The 15,305-nt window shown below is 42.1% G+C and overlaps 3 protein-coding genes across 4 annotated transcripts in view; 1 reads left to right on the top strand and 2 right to left on the bottom strand.

Moving 5' to 3' along the window:
• nfe2l1a (nfe2 like bZIP transcription factor 1a) overlaps window positions 1-2,525 on the bottom strand; it is a 13,743-nt gene extending 11,218 nt beyond the window's left edge. The window contains exons 1-2 of the mRNA XM_084488171.1: window positions 819-2,525; window positions 1-150 (exon numbers count right to left, since the gene is read on the bottom strand). The exon at window positions 1-150 is cut by the window's left edge and continues 526 nt beyond it. The gene's annotated coding sequence lies outside the window, so the exon portion shown is untranslated. The remainder of the gene's footprint in view (window positions 151-818) is intronic.
• Window positions 2,526-2,532: 7 nt separating this feature from the next.
• Window positions 2,533-4,225, bottom strand: praf2 (PRA1 domain family, member 2). Its single transcript, XM_084488173.1, has 3 exons — window positions 3,885-4,225; window positions 3,217-3,434; window positions 2,533-2,783 (listed from the first exon to the last, which is right to left on the bottom strand). The coding sequence occupies exons 1-3, from the start codon at window positions 4,061-4,063 to the stop codon at window positions 2,644-2,646; spliced, it is 537 nt and encodes a 178-aa protein (XP_084344299.1). The 5' UTR covers window positions 4,064-4,225; the 3' UTR covers window positions 2,533-2,643.
• Window positions 4,226-4,402: 177 nt separating this feature from the next.
• copz2 (COPI coat complex subunit zeta 2) lies at window positions 4,403-15,238 on the top strand. 2 transcript variants are annotated; one of them, XM_084488326.1, is made up of 10 exons: window positions 4,403-4,534; window positions 7,495-7,563; window positions 7,739-7,823; window positions 9,512-9,603; window positions 10,607-10,662; window positions 11,268-11,345; window positions 11,551-11,602; window positions 12,906-12,944; window positions 13,461-13,493; window positions 14,177-15,238. In XM_084488326.1, the coding sequence occupies exons 1-10, from the start codon at window positions 4,517-4,519 to the stop codon at window positions 14,222-14,224; spliced, it is 570 nt and encodes a 189-aa protein (XP_084344452.1). In that variant the 5' UTR covers window positions 4,403-4,516; the 3' UTR covers window positions 14,225-15,238. The 2 variants fall into 2 exon arrangements, with proteins under 2 accessions (XP_084344452.1, XP_084344451.1); XM_084488325.1 differs by lacking the exon at window positions 13,461-13,493.
• The last annotated feature ends 67 nt before the right edge of the window (window positions 15,239-15,305 follow it).

Raw genomic sequence — 15,305 nt, 5'->3', positions numbered from 1 at the left:
TGTTTTTTTAACAACAACGGTTCGGACAGATGGAGGGATCTACCCCTCACAGATCTTGGGTGTGGAAACAGTGGACTGGACTTTCCTGGACTGGAGTCCTACGTCTGAGGCTGATGTTGCTTTGGTATTTCAAATTAAGAAATGGCGCAACTGCAGAGAGAGAGAGAGAGAAAGAGAGAATAATACATAATGCATCCAATACAACATGAAGCATTTTACGAAGACTACAGATGCTTGTCAATAACAACCTATTCCCCGTTGAGCTCTTATTTCCACAGTCATGCTTCGCCTTGGACAGTGAGGTGACAGTTGAATTGTTAAGAGGAGATAAGGATAGAAACAGGTTGGTTATCATACGGGGAGTGCAGTCTGGTTTTATCGCTGGTATCCAGTAACTTCGACCTACTTCTAGAAACGTGTTTGGTAACCACCTACCAAGCCCTATAGCTTACTCACTGTCGCCACATGATGTAATCGCCACAAGGAAAGTTATTTCCTCTACCTCCCCACCAGTCAAATTGAGTTGAGTCAATACTTTCTTTTGTGGTTGTTGTTGTTGTTGTTGTTGTTGTTTACTCTGTGTTGTGATACGGAGCGGTCACAAAGGGATCGTTCATTCGAGGCTATAACGTTTCCGTCCTCCGATATGCCCCGGTGGCTGTTTATAAGTAAAATATTCCATAATAGCATGACAAATAATCTCCGATCGTTTGGCTCCATCTATAGAGCTATATCTATTAGAAGTCTGTACGTAGATAACTATTACAATAATTGTGCAATCGAAACTGCTGGACCGACAACGGTTCGTTTCCTCTTACCAGTAAACACCACTTCTCATTGGGACACTGGTACAGGTGAAGGCGATTCTTCCTGGCTTCACGATATCGAAATCAGTTGTGACTGAGTGTACTTGAGGTGGGGACTTTAAACTACAGCCGTCGTAGGTTTCTTACACACCCATGATTCCGCCCCCTTTTGGACGTCATTGGAATGAAATAATAATAGACACGCCCCGAAAGGCGAGACCACAGCAGATAAAAACAACTGCAGAGAAAAAACACGGTGGCCTACCGGTAAACTTATATTTAAAGATCATGTCATTGAGGAAGCAAGAAAATGTCAACCTCCAATATTAATTGGCACAAGGGATTATAACATCTGATCCTGTGTATTAATGAAAAAAATTGATTTTAAAAAAATGAAAATGTTTGAACAACTTTCTCACTAGAATAAACACTCAAACAGTTGTGATGAATTGATTGATTGGCAATGATTCATAATATAGACTTCATAGTTTACATATACTATACAGAAAAGGCAACCTTTGAGTCTGTCTATTTAGAGCTTACTTAGAGCATCACAGTATGTGTTCACTATGTATTCTATTAGAATAAAATATTCAAAAAGAAATATCTTGGTATAGCACAATTTAAGAACAAATCGACAAATTATTTTTTTCCCAACAATCTTTCTATTAGATAACTATGAGAAAAAATTCGGTCCTGTAAGCAAAGCACAAATTTAATCTCAATCACATAATTGTCACTTAACAGTATGCTGGATTTCACACTCTTAGTAAAAGTAAAAGTTCCATCTTTGGGTGAAGCCACATCTTCAGGCGAAATAACTTGAAAGCTCAGTCAAGTACATTAACTGAACAATGTATGTGTTAACTTCACACATATATAACACAGATATAAAATAAAAAACATCTAATGGACACATGGACGGCATTTACAGTTACGTGATATGGCACTCTTTAAATATCCTTAAACACACACAAAAATCCTTAAAAATAGACTCACAAAAGTGTTTACATAGAAAGTTTTAGAAATATGTAACCGCATTGGGAAAACATCTGGCCAGGTTGCCCAACAGGGGACATTTTGGTTTAGCCTGCCTGTTTAGAATTGAGTACAATTTAAACTCTAAATTATTTAATTGTATTAAATTATGTTTCATTCCAGCCCCAAACCTGACCAGAATCTAGGAACTAGGTCGCTAGTGCACTGTTAAATGTCTCCAGATACTTAAATGTGTGTACTTCAATTAATCAAACCTTGGGTAAAAAAACAAGCCTACCAATACAGCAATTAGCCACTCATAATTTCAAATACTCTATGGAAGACTTACAAGCTGAAAATGATTCCAATTCAGGTCATTAAAAATGAACACAGCAGGGGAAACTTCAACTTGAATCAGGAATGTAAAAGGCATGACATTTCCATGCAGTCCACAAATACAGCCAGAACCTCTGAACCCCTCCACCCCCCCCCCCCCCCCCCACCCCTGAGGTTATGTGGCAATTTGCAAACAGATCTGTTTGAAACTCTTGGCCCCTTCAAAACAAGCCAGGACATGTGGTACATGTGGTACAACTTGGAATACTGTTGTTGGAAACCATTTCTGATGCTGGCACAATTTGTATGTACTGGAATAAAGGGAATATTTCAATAGAGATACAATAGACAAGACAATCTTCACTTGATCGGCACTTTGCTTCATCAGCCTCTACGACTTTTCCTATTTATCTTTGTTTCCCCCCCCCCCCCCCCCCCCTACCCCCTGCCCCCCATATGCTCATCTTCCTTGTCGAGCCAGGGACCTTCACCCAGGTCCCATCCGCCTCCACCTCCTGTTGTCCTAGGAGCCGGCCTCCTGCTCCTGTCCCAGGGCCTCCAGCATCAGGCCCATGGGGGACCTCTTCAGGCCGATGCTCTCCAGCTTGTTCTCCACCTTGTTTTTCAGGTTCCGCAGTCGCAGCGAGGCATGGATCACCACCACTGGAGGATGAGATGGAGAGAAAATGAGAGAGCGCAACCGATGGTGGGGAGGGAGACAGAAAGGGACAGACGAGCAGACACAGTGAGAGTGAAGGAGAGTGAATGAGACAGAGAGAGAGAATAGAGGGAGTAAAGAGAAATGGGCAGGAGAGCGAGGGAGAGGCAGAACTGGGGAGGAGATGAAAGGATTAGAGGGCGGCCATGAGAAATGTTGTGTTGGAGACAGGGGGATGCAGACAAGAGCGGATGAGGCTACAAAGATGTAATTGATGTGTAATTAGACCGACAGATTATGGACACACACAATAGAGAAGATACATATATAGACAAACACTGAGAAAGAGTGCGTGTGTGTGCGTATGTGTGTGTGTGTGTGTGTGTGTGTGTGTGTGTGTGTGTGTGTGTGTGTGTGTGTGTGTGTGTGTGCTCTTACAGAGTATAGGGAAGACTATCCCAAACAGGAATATTGACACACTCCCCAGCAGTGACAAAACTATGTAACTGGCTAAAAGTATGGCAAGAAGGCAAAACGAAGGGTGGTTTCTACGGAAACGACGAAGGAGAGCATGGTTCTCAGCAGCCCAGACGAAGACCACAAACAGAACCACCACCACCATCGTCTCCAGGACCAGTTGGAAGAGCCAGAAAAAGCTGGATAGAAACAATGCACAATTAACAGAGATGAACAATATTAAGAAACGCTGCCTTGAAGAGAGAGAGGTGTGTGAAGAGCCAGTATGTTAGTATGTAGTACATTAGTGGTTTTGGTTTTGCATTACTCGAATTGAATCGTTAAGCAGTCGTTGAGCAGTTTTATACCCACTTGAAAAAACCCAATCCAGTAGCATACCCAACAATTGCTTTTTAGTTTGGTATTGGATGTAGTTTATTATGGGTCGGCCTACTTTGTAAAGGGAAGATGCTGCACAACATCCTCTTATATAAATTACCGATTATTGTATTGAATTGCGCTATGAAGTTCAACATATTTTTATACTATTCTATTATCTATGGCATGCATTTATATCCATAGGCCTATACAATTTCTAGTGAGATCGCGAAGAGAGAGTGAGAAAGGCGAATGACCGCGTCAGAACTCACCCAGGAATGACCAGAAAGCTCAACGCTGACACAAAATAATTAGTCTGATAGTACAATAAGTTGTTGATTATGCGATTGTTCCATCGTTCCAAGTTACGGAAATCGGGAAGGGCAAAGCGGGCGGAACCCAGCAGAAAATCATCCAGGGTTCGGAGGGGTGGTGGCTGGACGTCTTGCATTTTGAAAATGATAACAAACTGCAATCCTCTGCATTCGGCCTTTTAATCTAAGTTCGAGAGCCTTAAGGTTGCTTTGTGATTACGCATTAGGACTCCAGCGAGTTCAACGACAGGACATTTATACAAATATAAAGACTACCAAATCAAATATTACGTAAATAATTTGTTTTATCCTTCATAAGAATTTAATTATATTGTTTCCGCCGGTGTTAGTTTCAAATTAGTCAGTAGTCACAGGGGCTTTTATTTGTAAAGACTGGTGAGGTGAATTTCACCCGTTAGCGCGAATGTATGTCTTTTACTTTGAAAGGACAGCCGCTGAGCTGGAGCTCTTCTACCGGCTGCCGCTGCGCCTGTGCGTGCTATCCGGTTGGCTGCGTAAAGGCGCTCGCGCAGCGGCACTACTAGGATGACAGCTCAGACCTGTCCACGTCAACAGCGAACACAGACGCGATGGATTCCATGTCCATGGTAAGCGACCGTCGATCCCACTGAGATTTTTGCCTATGCTTTAACGACCAAGACAGCCAACGCACCATCTTACACGAGGTTGTTGTATTGTTCATGTCTGATGTTTTAATATTTTCCTATTCAGTGTGTGTGTGTGTGTGTGTGTGTGTGTGTGTGTGTGTGTGTGTGTGTGTGTGTGTGTGTGTGTGTGTGTGTGTGTGTGTGTGTGTGTGTGTGTGTGTGTGTGTGTGTGTGCGCCATTTGTTGCATCCCGACAATTTTGGTAGCCTATAGGAGGGAACGACTGCGGATCTTGTGGATCTTACAGATTGGCTAAAGATATGTGTATGTACAGCACTAACGTTTATTATTACATTTCAGCCACTAGGTATGCAGTCGCATTGAGCACAACGTTTGTTACAAAAGTGTTCGGCCAGTTGAGATTGGTGTATGTAAATGAGTAGCACACACAGCTGGTCTCTATGACAGTGCAACCGAGTTATGTGCCTTCTTTGATTTCTTATAAAACAAGTATCTTGCGTAATAAAAAAGTTTTTTTCTACAGACTTTCGCAAAACACACTTCGTTTCAGAACGTAGGCCAATTCGAAGCGGCCACAGATCGCACTGACATGCGTGTCAGAATCGGTCGACGTGTAGCCAGGAGGTGCCACGTCCACCGTTCTCTCTCTCCTGGGCTCTCCGTTCCTGCAGCGCGCACCATTTTAGCAGAGCTCTCTCTCTCTCTCTCTCTCTCTCTCTCTCTCTCTCTCTCTCTCTCTCTCTCTCTCTCTATGTGTGTTTTCATGCGTGTTTTATCTTTCTTTCCCATGATACACGTATCTGCTGTTCACCTGTTCCATTGCTATCGCTGTTTTATTATTATTATTTTTTGAATGTTTCCTCTTTCCTCACCTATCCTCTATTTCTCTGTATAGCCAACTTCTATTTTAACATGTTTTTTTTTTGTCTCAGTCCACTTTTATTTTATTGCTTAACTGTTTCCCTCGCTTCCTACCCTTTTTCCACTCTCTCTATTTGTAACGCACGGTCGGCCTCCTCTCTCTGCCGTGTCCAGCGCTCTACAGGTGGCCTCGGTTATATTACCCACAGTCGGCTGGTGTCCCTCTGAGAACACACTAGACAAACACAACCCGAGAAATATAGAAGGTACATGAGAGCATGTTCATTAGTGTAGGCCTATCGTCATCATCATCCATAGTATGACGAAAATAGGAGCTCTCTCTTGCAATGATTTTTTCTTGTTTGATCTTAAATAAGAATAGTAGACCAGTGTGCGTGACTCAACTTTGGCAGATCTAGATGACTACTCTAAAGTTGGACTCGTTTTCACAGATACTTTTATTGACCCCCAAGGGGAAATTCAAGAAATTTGCCAGTCTCTATATTTCATTGATTTTCCTCTGGGAGAGAGCAGTGTGGCTGCTGAGGGGGTGGAGTGTGTGCACTAGGTCTATTTGGCCAATGGAATGGGAGGGCAATCTCTCTAACATGCCCTAAACCCTGCATCCAGATAAAACATGTTGGCAGACAGACACACTGACAAATAGTGATAGATGGACAAATACAAGTTAGATGGGCGTTATCGTTTTATTTTGGTTTTTTTGGTATATTAATAGCAATCTCTTTCTCTTTCTCCATCACTCTATACACATCAAGACCTGATGCCATGTTGTGACCTTGAACGGCTTTGAAGGAAATTAACCTATCAAGGTGATCATTTTGCTTGTGCAACCTTGGAAAGTGCTACCTTTTTTATTCTCAATAAAAAGAGGGACTACATCCAAATACAAATCTTTTCCTCATGCACATACACACACAAACACACACATTTTGGAGCATCGCTGAGGGGAGGTCAGGTCTGTAGATCAGGTGACGCTATAAAGCCTTGAAACCTCAAAGTGCTGACATGTCTCTGAAGTGCCACACATGGGGAATGCTGTTTGGCGAGTTCTGTGACAGTGTGTCCGCCATTGTTGGACACAATAGGTATTACATATTTCTAAGGCTAAGTATCTACTGTTAGATATAGTGTGTGTGTGTGTGTGTGTGTGTGTGTGTGTGTGTGTGTGTGTGTGTGTCGCTTCAACACATTCTTCCTCCCTGCTGGGTCAAAGTGGTCATTGTTGGGAAGTTGTGAGAACCTGGTCCAAGTTCTGTGATACACTCGGACTGTGAATCTATGCTAGTCAGTGCATAACAGAACTTTGGCCCGCTTGCTCCTGGACAGCACAGAGTCGGACAGATGGACAGATTGCTTTAATCTGACAGTTACAGGGGCGGACTGGCCAATCCATCTGTGAGTTATGGAGAGTTACAGAACAGCCTGTAGTTCCAGGACAACCTCTGGCCCACGGCCCCCGACCTGGAATTGATATGCAAATGAATTAATTCCGGACCAAGACCTGTGCAGAGGTACATGGCAAAAGGTCCCCGGTTCCATACAAATATTGAAGATCACGCTTACTGCATAGTCGGGTACTTGAATACATCTGAGATACAAATTTGAACTTTGTATGTCAAAACTGATATTAAGAAAAGGGTATATAGGGCAGTCTGTGCCCTTAAGCACTGAACTGAACCCATGCTGGGTATATTTATAGATTTTTGAATATCACTGATATAATATTCGGAAACGGAAAGAGGAATTTGAAATGGACCGCTTTTTTTTTATTTTTTATTAAATGTGTGCATCGAAGAACAAGAAATATATATTTGCACAACTTATGGTTAAACAATCTTCAAAAAGCAGATATAGCAATGGATCTCATCAAGATCCAAGTGTCACTTTAAGGGTGAGAAACTAACCAAGGGAGGTTAGATTGACTGAAAGCCATGCTCTTGTCACTCCAAAACTGTCCCACCCAAAAGGTTCCATTGGGTCCCAACCGGACCGTGTTGAGTGTATCATTGGATCAAGCTAGATGTTGTTGTAACCTTGTCGCTCATGGTGTGTTCCAGGAGCCGTCCCTCTACACAGTGAAGGCTCTCTTCATCCTCGACAACGATGGCAACAGGTTGCTGTCAAAGGTACAGTTCAGTTAGTTTTACAGGGAAGTGGATTTGATCTGTGTAAATCTTCCGTGTGGTGATCGTACATTGTGTTCTGCTATAGCTGCCTTTTGGTAGGTTGCTAAAGATGCATCTTTTAGAAAAAATCTATAACGGAAAATAATTCATTCATTCATAATTTTTTGTGTTTTAGTATTACGACCCTGAGCTGTATCCTTCTATGAAGGAGCAGAACAACTTTGAGAAGAATGTTTTCAACAAGACCCACAAGGCAGACAGTAAGTGTGTGTGTGTGTGTGTGTGTGCGTGTGCATGTGCGTGTGCATGTGCGTGTGTGTGTGTCCGGGCCTCAGTGGGTGTGTGTGTGTCTGTGTGTGTGCGTGTGTGTGTGTGTGTCCGGGCCTCAGTGTGTGTGTGTGTGTGTGTGTGTCCGGGCCTCAGTGTGTGTGTGTGTGTGTGTGTGTGTGTCCGGGCCACAGTGTGTGTGTGTGTGTGTGTGTGTGTGTGTGTGTGTGTGCGTGTGTGTGTTTCCGGGCCTCAGTGGGTGTGTGTGTGTGTGTGTGTGTGTGTCCGAGCCTCAGTGGGTGTGTGTGTGTGTGTGTGTGTGTGTGTGTGTGTGCGTGTGTGTGTTTCCGGGCCTCAGTGGGTGTGTGTGTGTGTGTGTGTGTGTGTCCGGGCCTCAGTGGGTGTGTGTGTGTGTGTGTGTGTGTGTCCGGGCCTCAGTGGGTGTGTGTGTGTGTGTGTGTGTGTGTGTGTCCGGGCCTCAGTGGGTGTGGGTGTTAAGGCACAACCCCTAGGCTGAGTCTTTTCTTTCCTGGTGATAAAGCGCTCCGTCATCCTGCAGCTCCCAGGGAGACACGACACCGCTGCTCCCAGGTGTCTCTTCTGTCCCCCCCAGAGGAGTCAACACTTCAAGCCACACACACACACACACACCACACACTCATAGTGTCCACTGACTCAACACAACTTTACGGCTGACCCAGGTCAAGCTTTACCAAATCGTATCCATCGTCATGGCAATTGCTATGAAACAACAACAACAACACATATTGGTTGCCTCAATAAAGAGGAGTAGGTATAGGCTGGTTTAATTGTGGAAGGAGACACCGGGCCTAAAAATAGAGTTGAATTTGCATTTCAGAATGGGAACTGTATGTATGATGAATGATGTGACTGATGCGACCGGTGCGTTTCCAAAGCAGAACACTGGGTTTCCAGTTGGTCTGGAGTGTTAACCCAATCTGGGTCCAATCAAACCTTTACAACCCAAGGCTTTAGGACTCTCTGCGTTGAATCTAAGGAACTGACACCGGTTCAAATCACCACGGAGGGGGCCTTTGTGCTGCTGAAACCCCGCCGGCTACCTGAAACCCCAGCTCACTTCTGGGGAGGGATGCTTATTGCTCTCTCAATGCAATCCCCCTTTTGTCCACGGAGTCCCTCTGTTGTGTTACTCCCATCTCCTCTTTCTCTTGCCCTCTTTTCCACTCCTCCCTATTCCCCCCCCCCCCCTTCATTCTTCTCCTTCCAGTCGGGGTTCTCTGCGTTCCTCTGCCCGTCGTTGCTCTTTTTACTCAAAACATTGTCTTAAATTTCTGCATCTCATTACTTGACTACTTTCTTTTATAATCGTAACTTCTCTTTTTTTGAAAAACCTCTCGATCTCTCGATCTCTCTCTCTCTCTCTCTCTCTCTCTCTCTCTCTCTCTCTCTCTCTCTCTCTCTCTCTCTCTCTCTCTCTCTCTCTCTCTCGATATCTCTCTTTCTGAATCTCGATCTCGATCTCTCTCTCTCTCTGAATCTCTCTCTCTCTCTCTCTCTCTGAATCTCTCTCTCTCTCTCTCTCTCTGAATCTCCATCTCTTTCTCACTAATTTCTCGATTTCGATGATGATTTTAGTCTATTTAACCCGCCCCCCCCTGATTTCTCTTGTTCTTCCTCTCCTTCCTTCCCTCTTCTCTAGATGAAATAGCGTTCCTGGAAGGGATGACCGTGGTCTATAAGAGCAGCATAGACCTCTTCTTCTACGTGGTCGGCAGCCCGCAGGAGAATGAGGTGAGCGGATACAAAGTGAAAGGTGAAAGTCCTGAGATTCTCAAGCCTTCAGGTGTGCAGATGGAGAGGTTGTGGTTATGCCTCAACGACTATTCACCGGAATTGAGTAGATCAGGAGAAGCTTTCATCCCAAGCGAAGAAGTAGGCGGAGAAGACATTCCAAACACTTGAACCCAAAGGCTTACGATTTGAACAAAGACTTAAAATGTGTTTTCACTTTGTAAAGGCGCACAGTTTCTAACACGAGGCCGTCAGGGCGCTACCAGTGGCTGCTGAGTGTCATCGCTTGCTCTGCCATTACTGACAGCATTTGTGATGGTGTAACACAACCGCTAATGTAAAGGCTTTCAAAGATGATGTCGATATTGTATCACACCCGTCAGCCATGAATGTGGTGCAATGCTGGTACAGGATGAGTGTCTCACAATATCCTGTAACGTAGTGAAGGAGGATTTTCTGGTGTTAATAATTGTTCTTATTTCTCCTGTCCTCTCTCACTCCCTCTGTCTCCCTGCTCCTGTCCTCTCTCGCCCTCTCTGTCTCCCTGCTCCTGTCTTATCTCGCCCTCTCTGTCTCCCTGCTCCTGTCTTCGCTCGCCCTCTCTGTCTCCCTGCTCCTGTCCTCTCTCGCCCTCTCTGTCTCCCTGCTCCTGTCCTCTCTCGCCCTCTCTGTCTCCCTGCTCCTGTCCTCTCTCGCCCTCTCTGTCTCCCTGCTCCTGTCTTATCTCGCCCTCTCTGTCTCCCTGCTCCTGTCCTCTCTCGCCCTCTCTGTCTCCCTGCTCCTGTCTTATCTCGCCCTCTCTGTCTCCCTGCTCCTGTCCTATCTCGCCCTCTCTGTCTCCCTGCTCCTGTCTTATCTCGCCCTCTCTGTCTCCCTGCTCCTGTCCTCTCTCGCCCTCTCTGTCTCCCTGCTCCTGTCCTCTCTCGCCCTCTCTGTCTCTCTACTCCTATCCCCTCACTCCCTCTGTCTTCCTGTTTCCTTTCTGTCTTCCTTTATTTTCCAGTTGATGCTGATGTCGGTGTTGAACTGCCTGTTTGACTCACTCACTCAGATCCTCAGGTATGTTAACAAAGAGAGGTGCGTGTGTGCGTGTGTGCGTGTGTGCGTGTGCGTGTGTGTGCGCGTGTGCGTGTGTGTGCGCGCGTGCATGCGCCAGGAACCTGTACTTACCAACTGCAATATTTGCAACCGAACAGCAGCTGCCCTGGTTGCCATGGAAACCGATGCAGTGCAGAGGGACGGGGATAAATGCATGCACACATACACAGACTAATGGGTTATCAGAACAGTGAGAGGTACTACTAAACAGTGAATTGAACAGGTTTGTTTATATTTTGCAACTTTAATATCAGAATTCTTGGCACATTGATAAGCACGGATGATCTCAAAATGTGTACTCCTTGAATGTGGTTGAAATATAACTGGAGTACTTCTTCTAAAGGCTAAATGTAGACATTGGTGGGTGTAATGTACAGTATTGTGATCAATAATAGCCATTGATATTCTTACACAGCTAGCTATGCTATGATGACTCATGCCGATATTTTGAATGCTCAGCTCGTCGATATGTGCTCCTGTCGGGAGGGGGGGTAGAGGTCTGCTATCCCATTGGCTGCCGTAGAGGATCGTGAGCTCCCATTGGTTATTCTGTTTGTCTTCTGTAGAAAGAATGTGGAGCGCAGATACCTCCTAGAGAACATGGAAGGAGTGTTCCTGGTGGTGGACGAGATCATTGATGGCGGGTGAGGAAAAGTCACAAATAGGGATAGACTAGAAATTTAATGGATATAAAAATATATATTTTGATATCATCTAAATAATCTCACCGATCAGTTGGCCCACTGTGCTTAAATGGAAAACAAACATTTCTTGGGTACATTTGGGATGTGATGTAACTAGGATTACTATTGTATTTTATTCTGTCATTAAAGTGCGTTATGTTGCCAGGGTGATCCTGGAGAGCGACCCGCAGCAGGTTCTGCAGAAGGTCAACTATAAGGTAATCATTCATTTTATCAGACATATCACAAATTGCTACATGGAATTTAAAAGCGAGTGAAGTTGGACGTAAATGTCCCCAGGCCTAGAGCGAATCATAAGAACTGTTCTTCCAAGAGTCCCCCAAACCATCTCTATCTAGCTTGCTTTTACCTGCTTTCTCTCTTTCTCACTCATACTTTTTCCGCCTTGCCCATTTTACCCCCACACATACATGAACATTGTACATTCACACTTGTTTTCTATCTGTTCCTGTCCCTCCCTCTTCCACTCTATCGTTTTTTGATTTATTCTCCCTCATCTTATCTATTTCCCTTCCCTTCCTCAATCCCCCCCCCCTATCCTCTTTTTCTATTGGTCCAGCTGGTGTCAGAACAGGCCTATGGCTTCGTCTTGTTTGATTACATCACCGGTAGCCTAGAGGGAGAGGCAGAGAGAGGTCAACTGCTGTAGACAGTTGAAGAAAAGGGTGAGAGAGGCATGGATAACAGAAGCTGGACGGGGGGAGAGGGAGGGAAGAGAGAGAGAGGAGAAAAGGAGGAGAACATTTCTATCAAAATCAATAAGGGGAAGGAAGACGAACATTACTACTACTACTACTACTACTACAAAATAGAAAGCGAGGGACAGAGGAGAGATGGAGACAAACGAGGTAACCGCACGGAAAGAGAGCACGTTGTGTGACAGAACAGAATGAACTCACACTGCTTGTGATCAGAATAAACTAACAGCGTACTGATAATACACTGAGTTTACCCTGCTATGCCATTCTAATGTTGCTAATGATTGCTCTTACATTGGTTCAAACAACCACAACCCCGTTAGAATGGTCAAGCCCAGAGCCAATGCCCCCGCGCTTAATAGTGAATAATATGAAAGTTATTTCACTATGATTTTCACTTGTCTAACCCGTGTTGCTGCTATTATACTACTCGGAGGTTGTGAAACTCCAAAACCCATGTTTGTCACTGAGCTAAGTATATATTGATGTACAATATATGTTTGTCTACTATATATCACATATTTTTACCAGAAGTGTCTGCAAGCATTCCTATTTATACTATTCAAACCATCCTCGGTACAGTGACTAATAATGACTGACTGAATGAGCTGTGTAATATGTGACTGAAGTCCTCTGTGATTTTAACAAGTCCCCATTGAACATTAAAGTAGTTCAACAAGGTTGCTATTTTCACTGTTCCATTGTAGTAGTTTGAAGTCCCCTTAGTTTTTCCGATGTTTTCCAGTATTCTCTATCCTCTAGCCATGTCTCACGCTCTTATTTTGAAATCCTTCTGTTGCAGTCGGATGAGAGCCCATTATCAGAACAGAGTGTGGCCCAGGTAAGGAATGTATTAACATGTATTACATTTTTTTAGACAAACCCACTGATGCCACTTACATCACCTATATATGCATGCAGACATGCACGCACGCACACACGCACGCATGCACACACAGGCACTGTCTGCCTACACTGTGTTTATGAATGTTTTATTTGTATTCCTTGATTTTCTTATGTGTCTGCTCCCTGATAATGATATGGTTGTTATTATTATTATTATTATTATTATTATTATTATTATTATTATTATTATTATTATTATTATTATCCAATGATAACCTGATTTATTGATTTGTTTGAAATTATCATAAATAATGAATATCCTGATATTAATTTTCCTACTACTTTAAACATTTCTTGTCTTCGCTTGTTTTATCTTACACCTTTTAAGTGCATGAAGGCAACTTGATTATCCTTCTGCAAGCTTTTGTGTTTGTGTGCATGTCTTTGCATGTGTGCGTGTGTGTGTGCATGTGTAACGGTTTCCTTTAACCTCTTGCTTTCGCCCTGGCAGCATATAACAGAAAAACTGGCTCTTACTACGAATGTAAGTTTTTCTGCTAATTGCTAAAAGTTTAACTCTAATCACTCTCTCACTAAAACGGTCTGAGTTCTGTTATTGGGTTCCGGGAGACATCTGCTGTCTGAAAGTGACATTACATCAATATGGATTAGTTGAATTCCAGTCAGCGTAGAATTGGTTAAATCATAAATTATATGATCGCTCTTTTTTATTTTCCTTGTTATCGTTTTTTTAAAGGAATGAACACAAATATTATTGTCTGAAGCTCCGAAACTAATAGCATGTCCGTGAGAAAAAACCGTAGAGACACAGCTAGTCCTTTTCTTGTTCACAAAATACGCATTAGGCGCCATCTAGTGGGGTCATTGACACAATTTTAATTAAGATTAAAATTCACATCCCTTAACATTTGCCTTCGAGTTATTACTGATGACCCTAGATATTTACTATTATGAAAACATAAGGTGTTATCTGGGTGAAACTGAAAGTTTTATATTGATGATTCTGATGACTTGTTATCCCAAATAAAACGATTTTCAAAGTTCAAGTATTTACAACAGCTACCTAGCCCTATAGGCCAACATGTATAATCACAGGTGAAATTAATACAATAAAATATTTAAGGTTATAATAATAAAAATATATACATTATTCATATTACTATGATGAATATGATTATTATACTTTTCATTCTGTTTTCTCTTTAGGTGATACAATCGGCAAAGGAGCAAATTAAATGGTCCATCCTGAAATAAAGGCCCATGTGGATCAAAGGAAAGTTTCTGCAAGATATAGGAAAAATAGAAAGAATGCTACAATAAGAAAACCCTTTATTTTCTTACTACGCTAAAGGGACGTTCATGGGCTTTCATGCTGGTACCTAAAATGATTGTAGCTAAAAATATTTTTTTGCTATACAATTATATTTCTATGTTTTGTATGTATAGTTGGATTTGTTTAATTTATTGGAGTTTAGGGGTGACTGTATTGGTCTCAAATTGTGATGCGGTTAATTTCAATAGAGATTATGTAGAAAAGCATATGAAGAAAACATGTTTAAAATCATATCTAAAGCGTAAGGCTTAAACAAAGTTACTTTTAAAGAAAATGTAGTTCCATAACTTTAAGGTGGCCAGTTTTTGAACATTATTACTGAAGGCTGTTATAATATATATTTAACAAATATATATATATTTGTTAGTGAAGGATGATTCGATAACATTTTCTCAATTCAACAAATAAAAGATAATAACATGATTATTACATCAATCATAAACACATTATTTAATATGAACAGGCCTATATGTGTAATACATTTGTTTATGTAGTTTTACATTTGCATGTTAATATATTATTTTTTTCACCGTTTCCCATTGTTCTGTCTGATACTGAATTTTTTCAAAGGATTTGAGGAAAGATTGAGAGGTTATTTGTGTTTTTTTTTGTTAAGAATGTAACGTGTTACTGTTTGTACTTTTTGCTTTTCATGTGGATTAAACTGTTGGCATTTTTTTTAAGTAGGCCTAATTAATGCATTAGTAGATCATCAAACATATTGAACAAATACATTAAATATCGAAAAAACTATTTGTTGCCAAAATTATACAATAATGTAGTCTATTTTAGTAACAAAAGGGTAATTTATAATACATTTTATATTTTTTTAGTTAAAGCCAAATATATTATGCTTTGTTTATGTGGTTTCCTGATAACGAATTTGGCATATGGTATTTGTGAAACGACAAATAAATAAAAACAATGCAACTCATTATTTTGGTTTTATATATTGTTCTCCAGAAATAAACGTGGGAAAAAAATATTTGTAGTTTAGAGATT

Source organism: Micromesistius poutassou (genome assembly GCF_964030765.1).
Source record: "Micromesistius poutassou genome assembly, chromosome: 1".
Taxonomy (NCBI): domain Eukaryota; kingdom Metazoa; phylum Chordata; class Actinopteri; order Gadiformes; family Gadidae; genus Micromesistius; species Micromesistius poutassou.
Note: the sequence above shows the minus strand (reverse complement) of the source record. Positions and strands in the feature narration are given on the sequence as shown.

Bases quoted from the DNA above. Each gene is read 5' to 3' on its own strand.
- praf2 (XM_084488173.1), bottom strand. From the start codon at position 4,063: ATGCAAGACGTCCAGCCACCACCCCTCCGAACCCTGGATGATTTTCTG. The intron at 3,435-3,884 runs GTGAGTTCTGAC...GTTTCTATCCAG, and splicing joins AGCTTTCTGGTCATTCCTGG to CTTTTTCTGGCTCTTCCAAC. The intron at 2,784-3,216 runs GTAAGAGCACAC...CTCATCCTCCAG, and splicing joins GATAGTCTTCCCTATACTCT to TGGTGGTGATCCATGCCTCG.
- copz2 (XM_084488326.1), top strand. The intron at 10,663-11,267 runs GTATGTTAACAA...TGTCTTCTGTAG, and splicing joins TCACTCACTCAGATCCTCAG to AAAGAATGTGGAGCGCAGAT. The intron at 11,603-12,905 runs GTAATCATTCAT...CTTCTGTTGCAG, and splicing joins TGCAGAAGGTCAACTATAAG to TCGGATGAGAGCCCATTATC.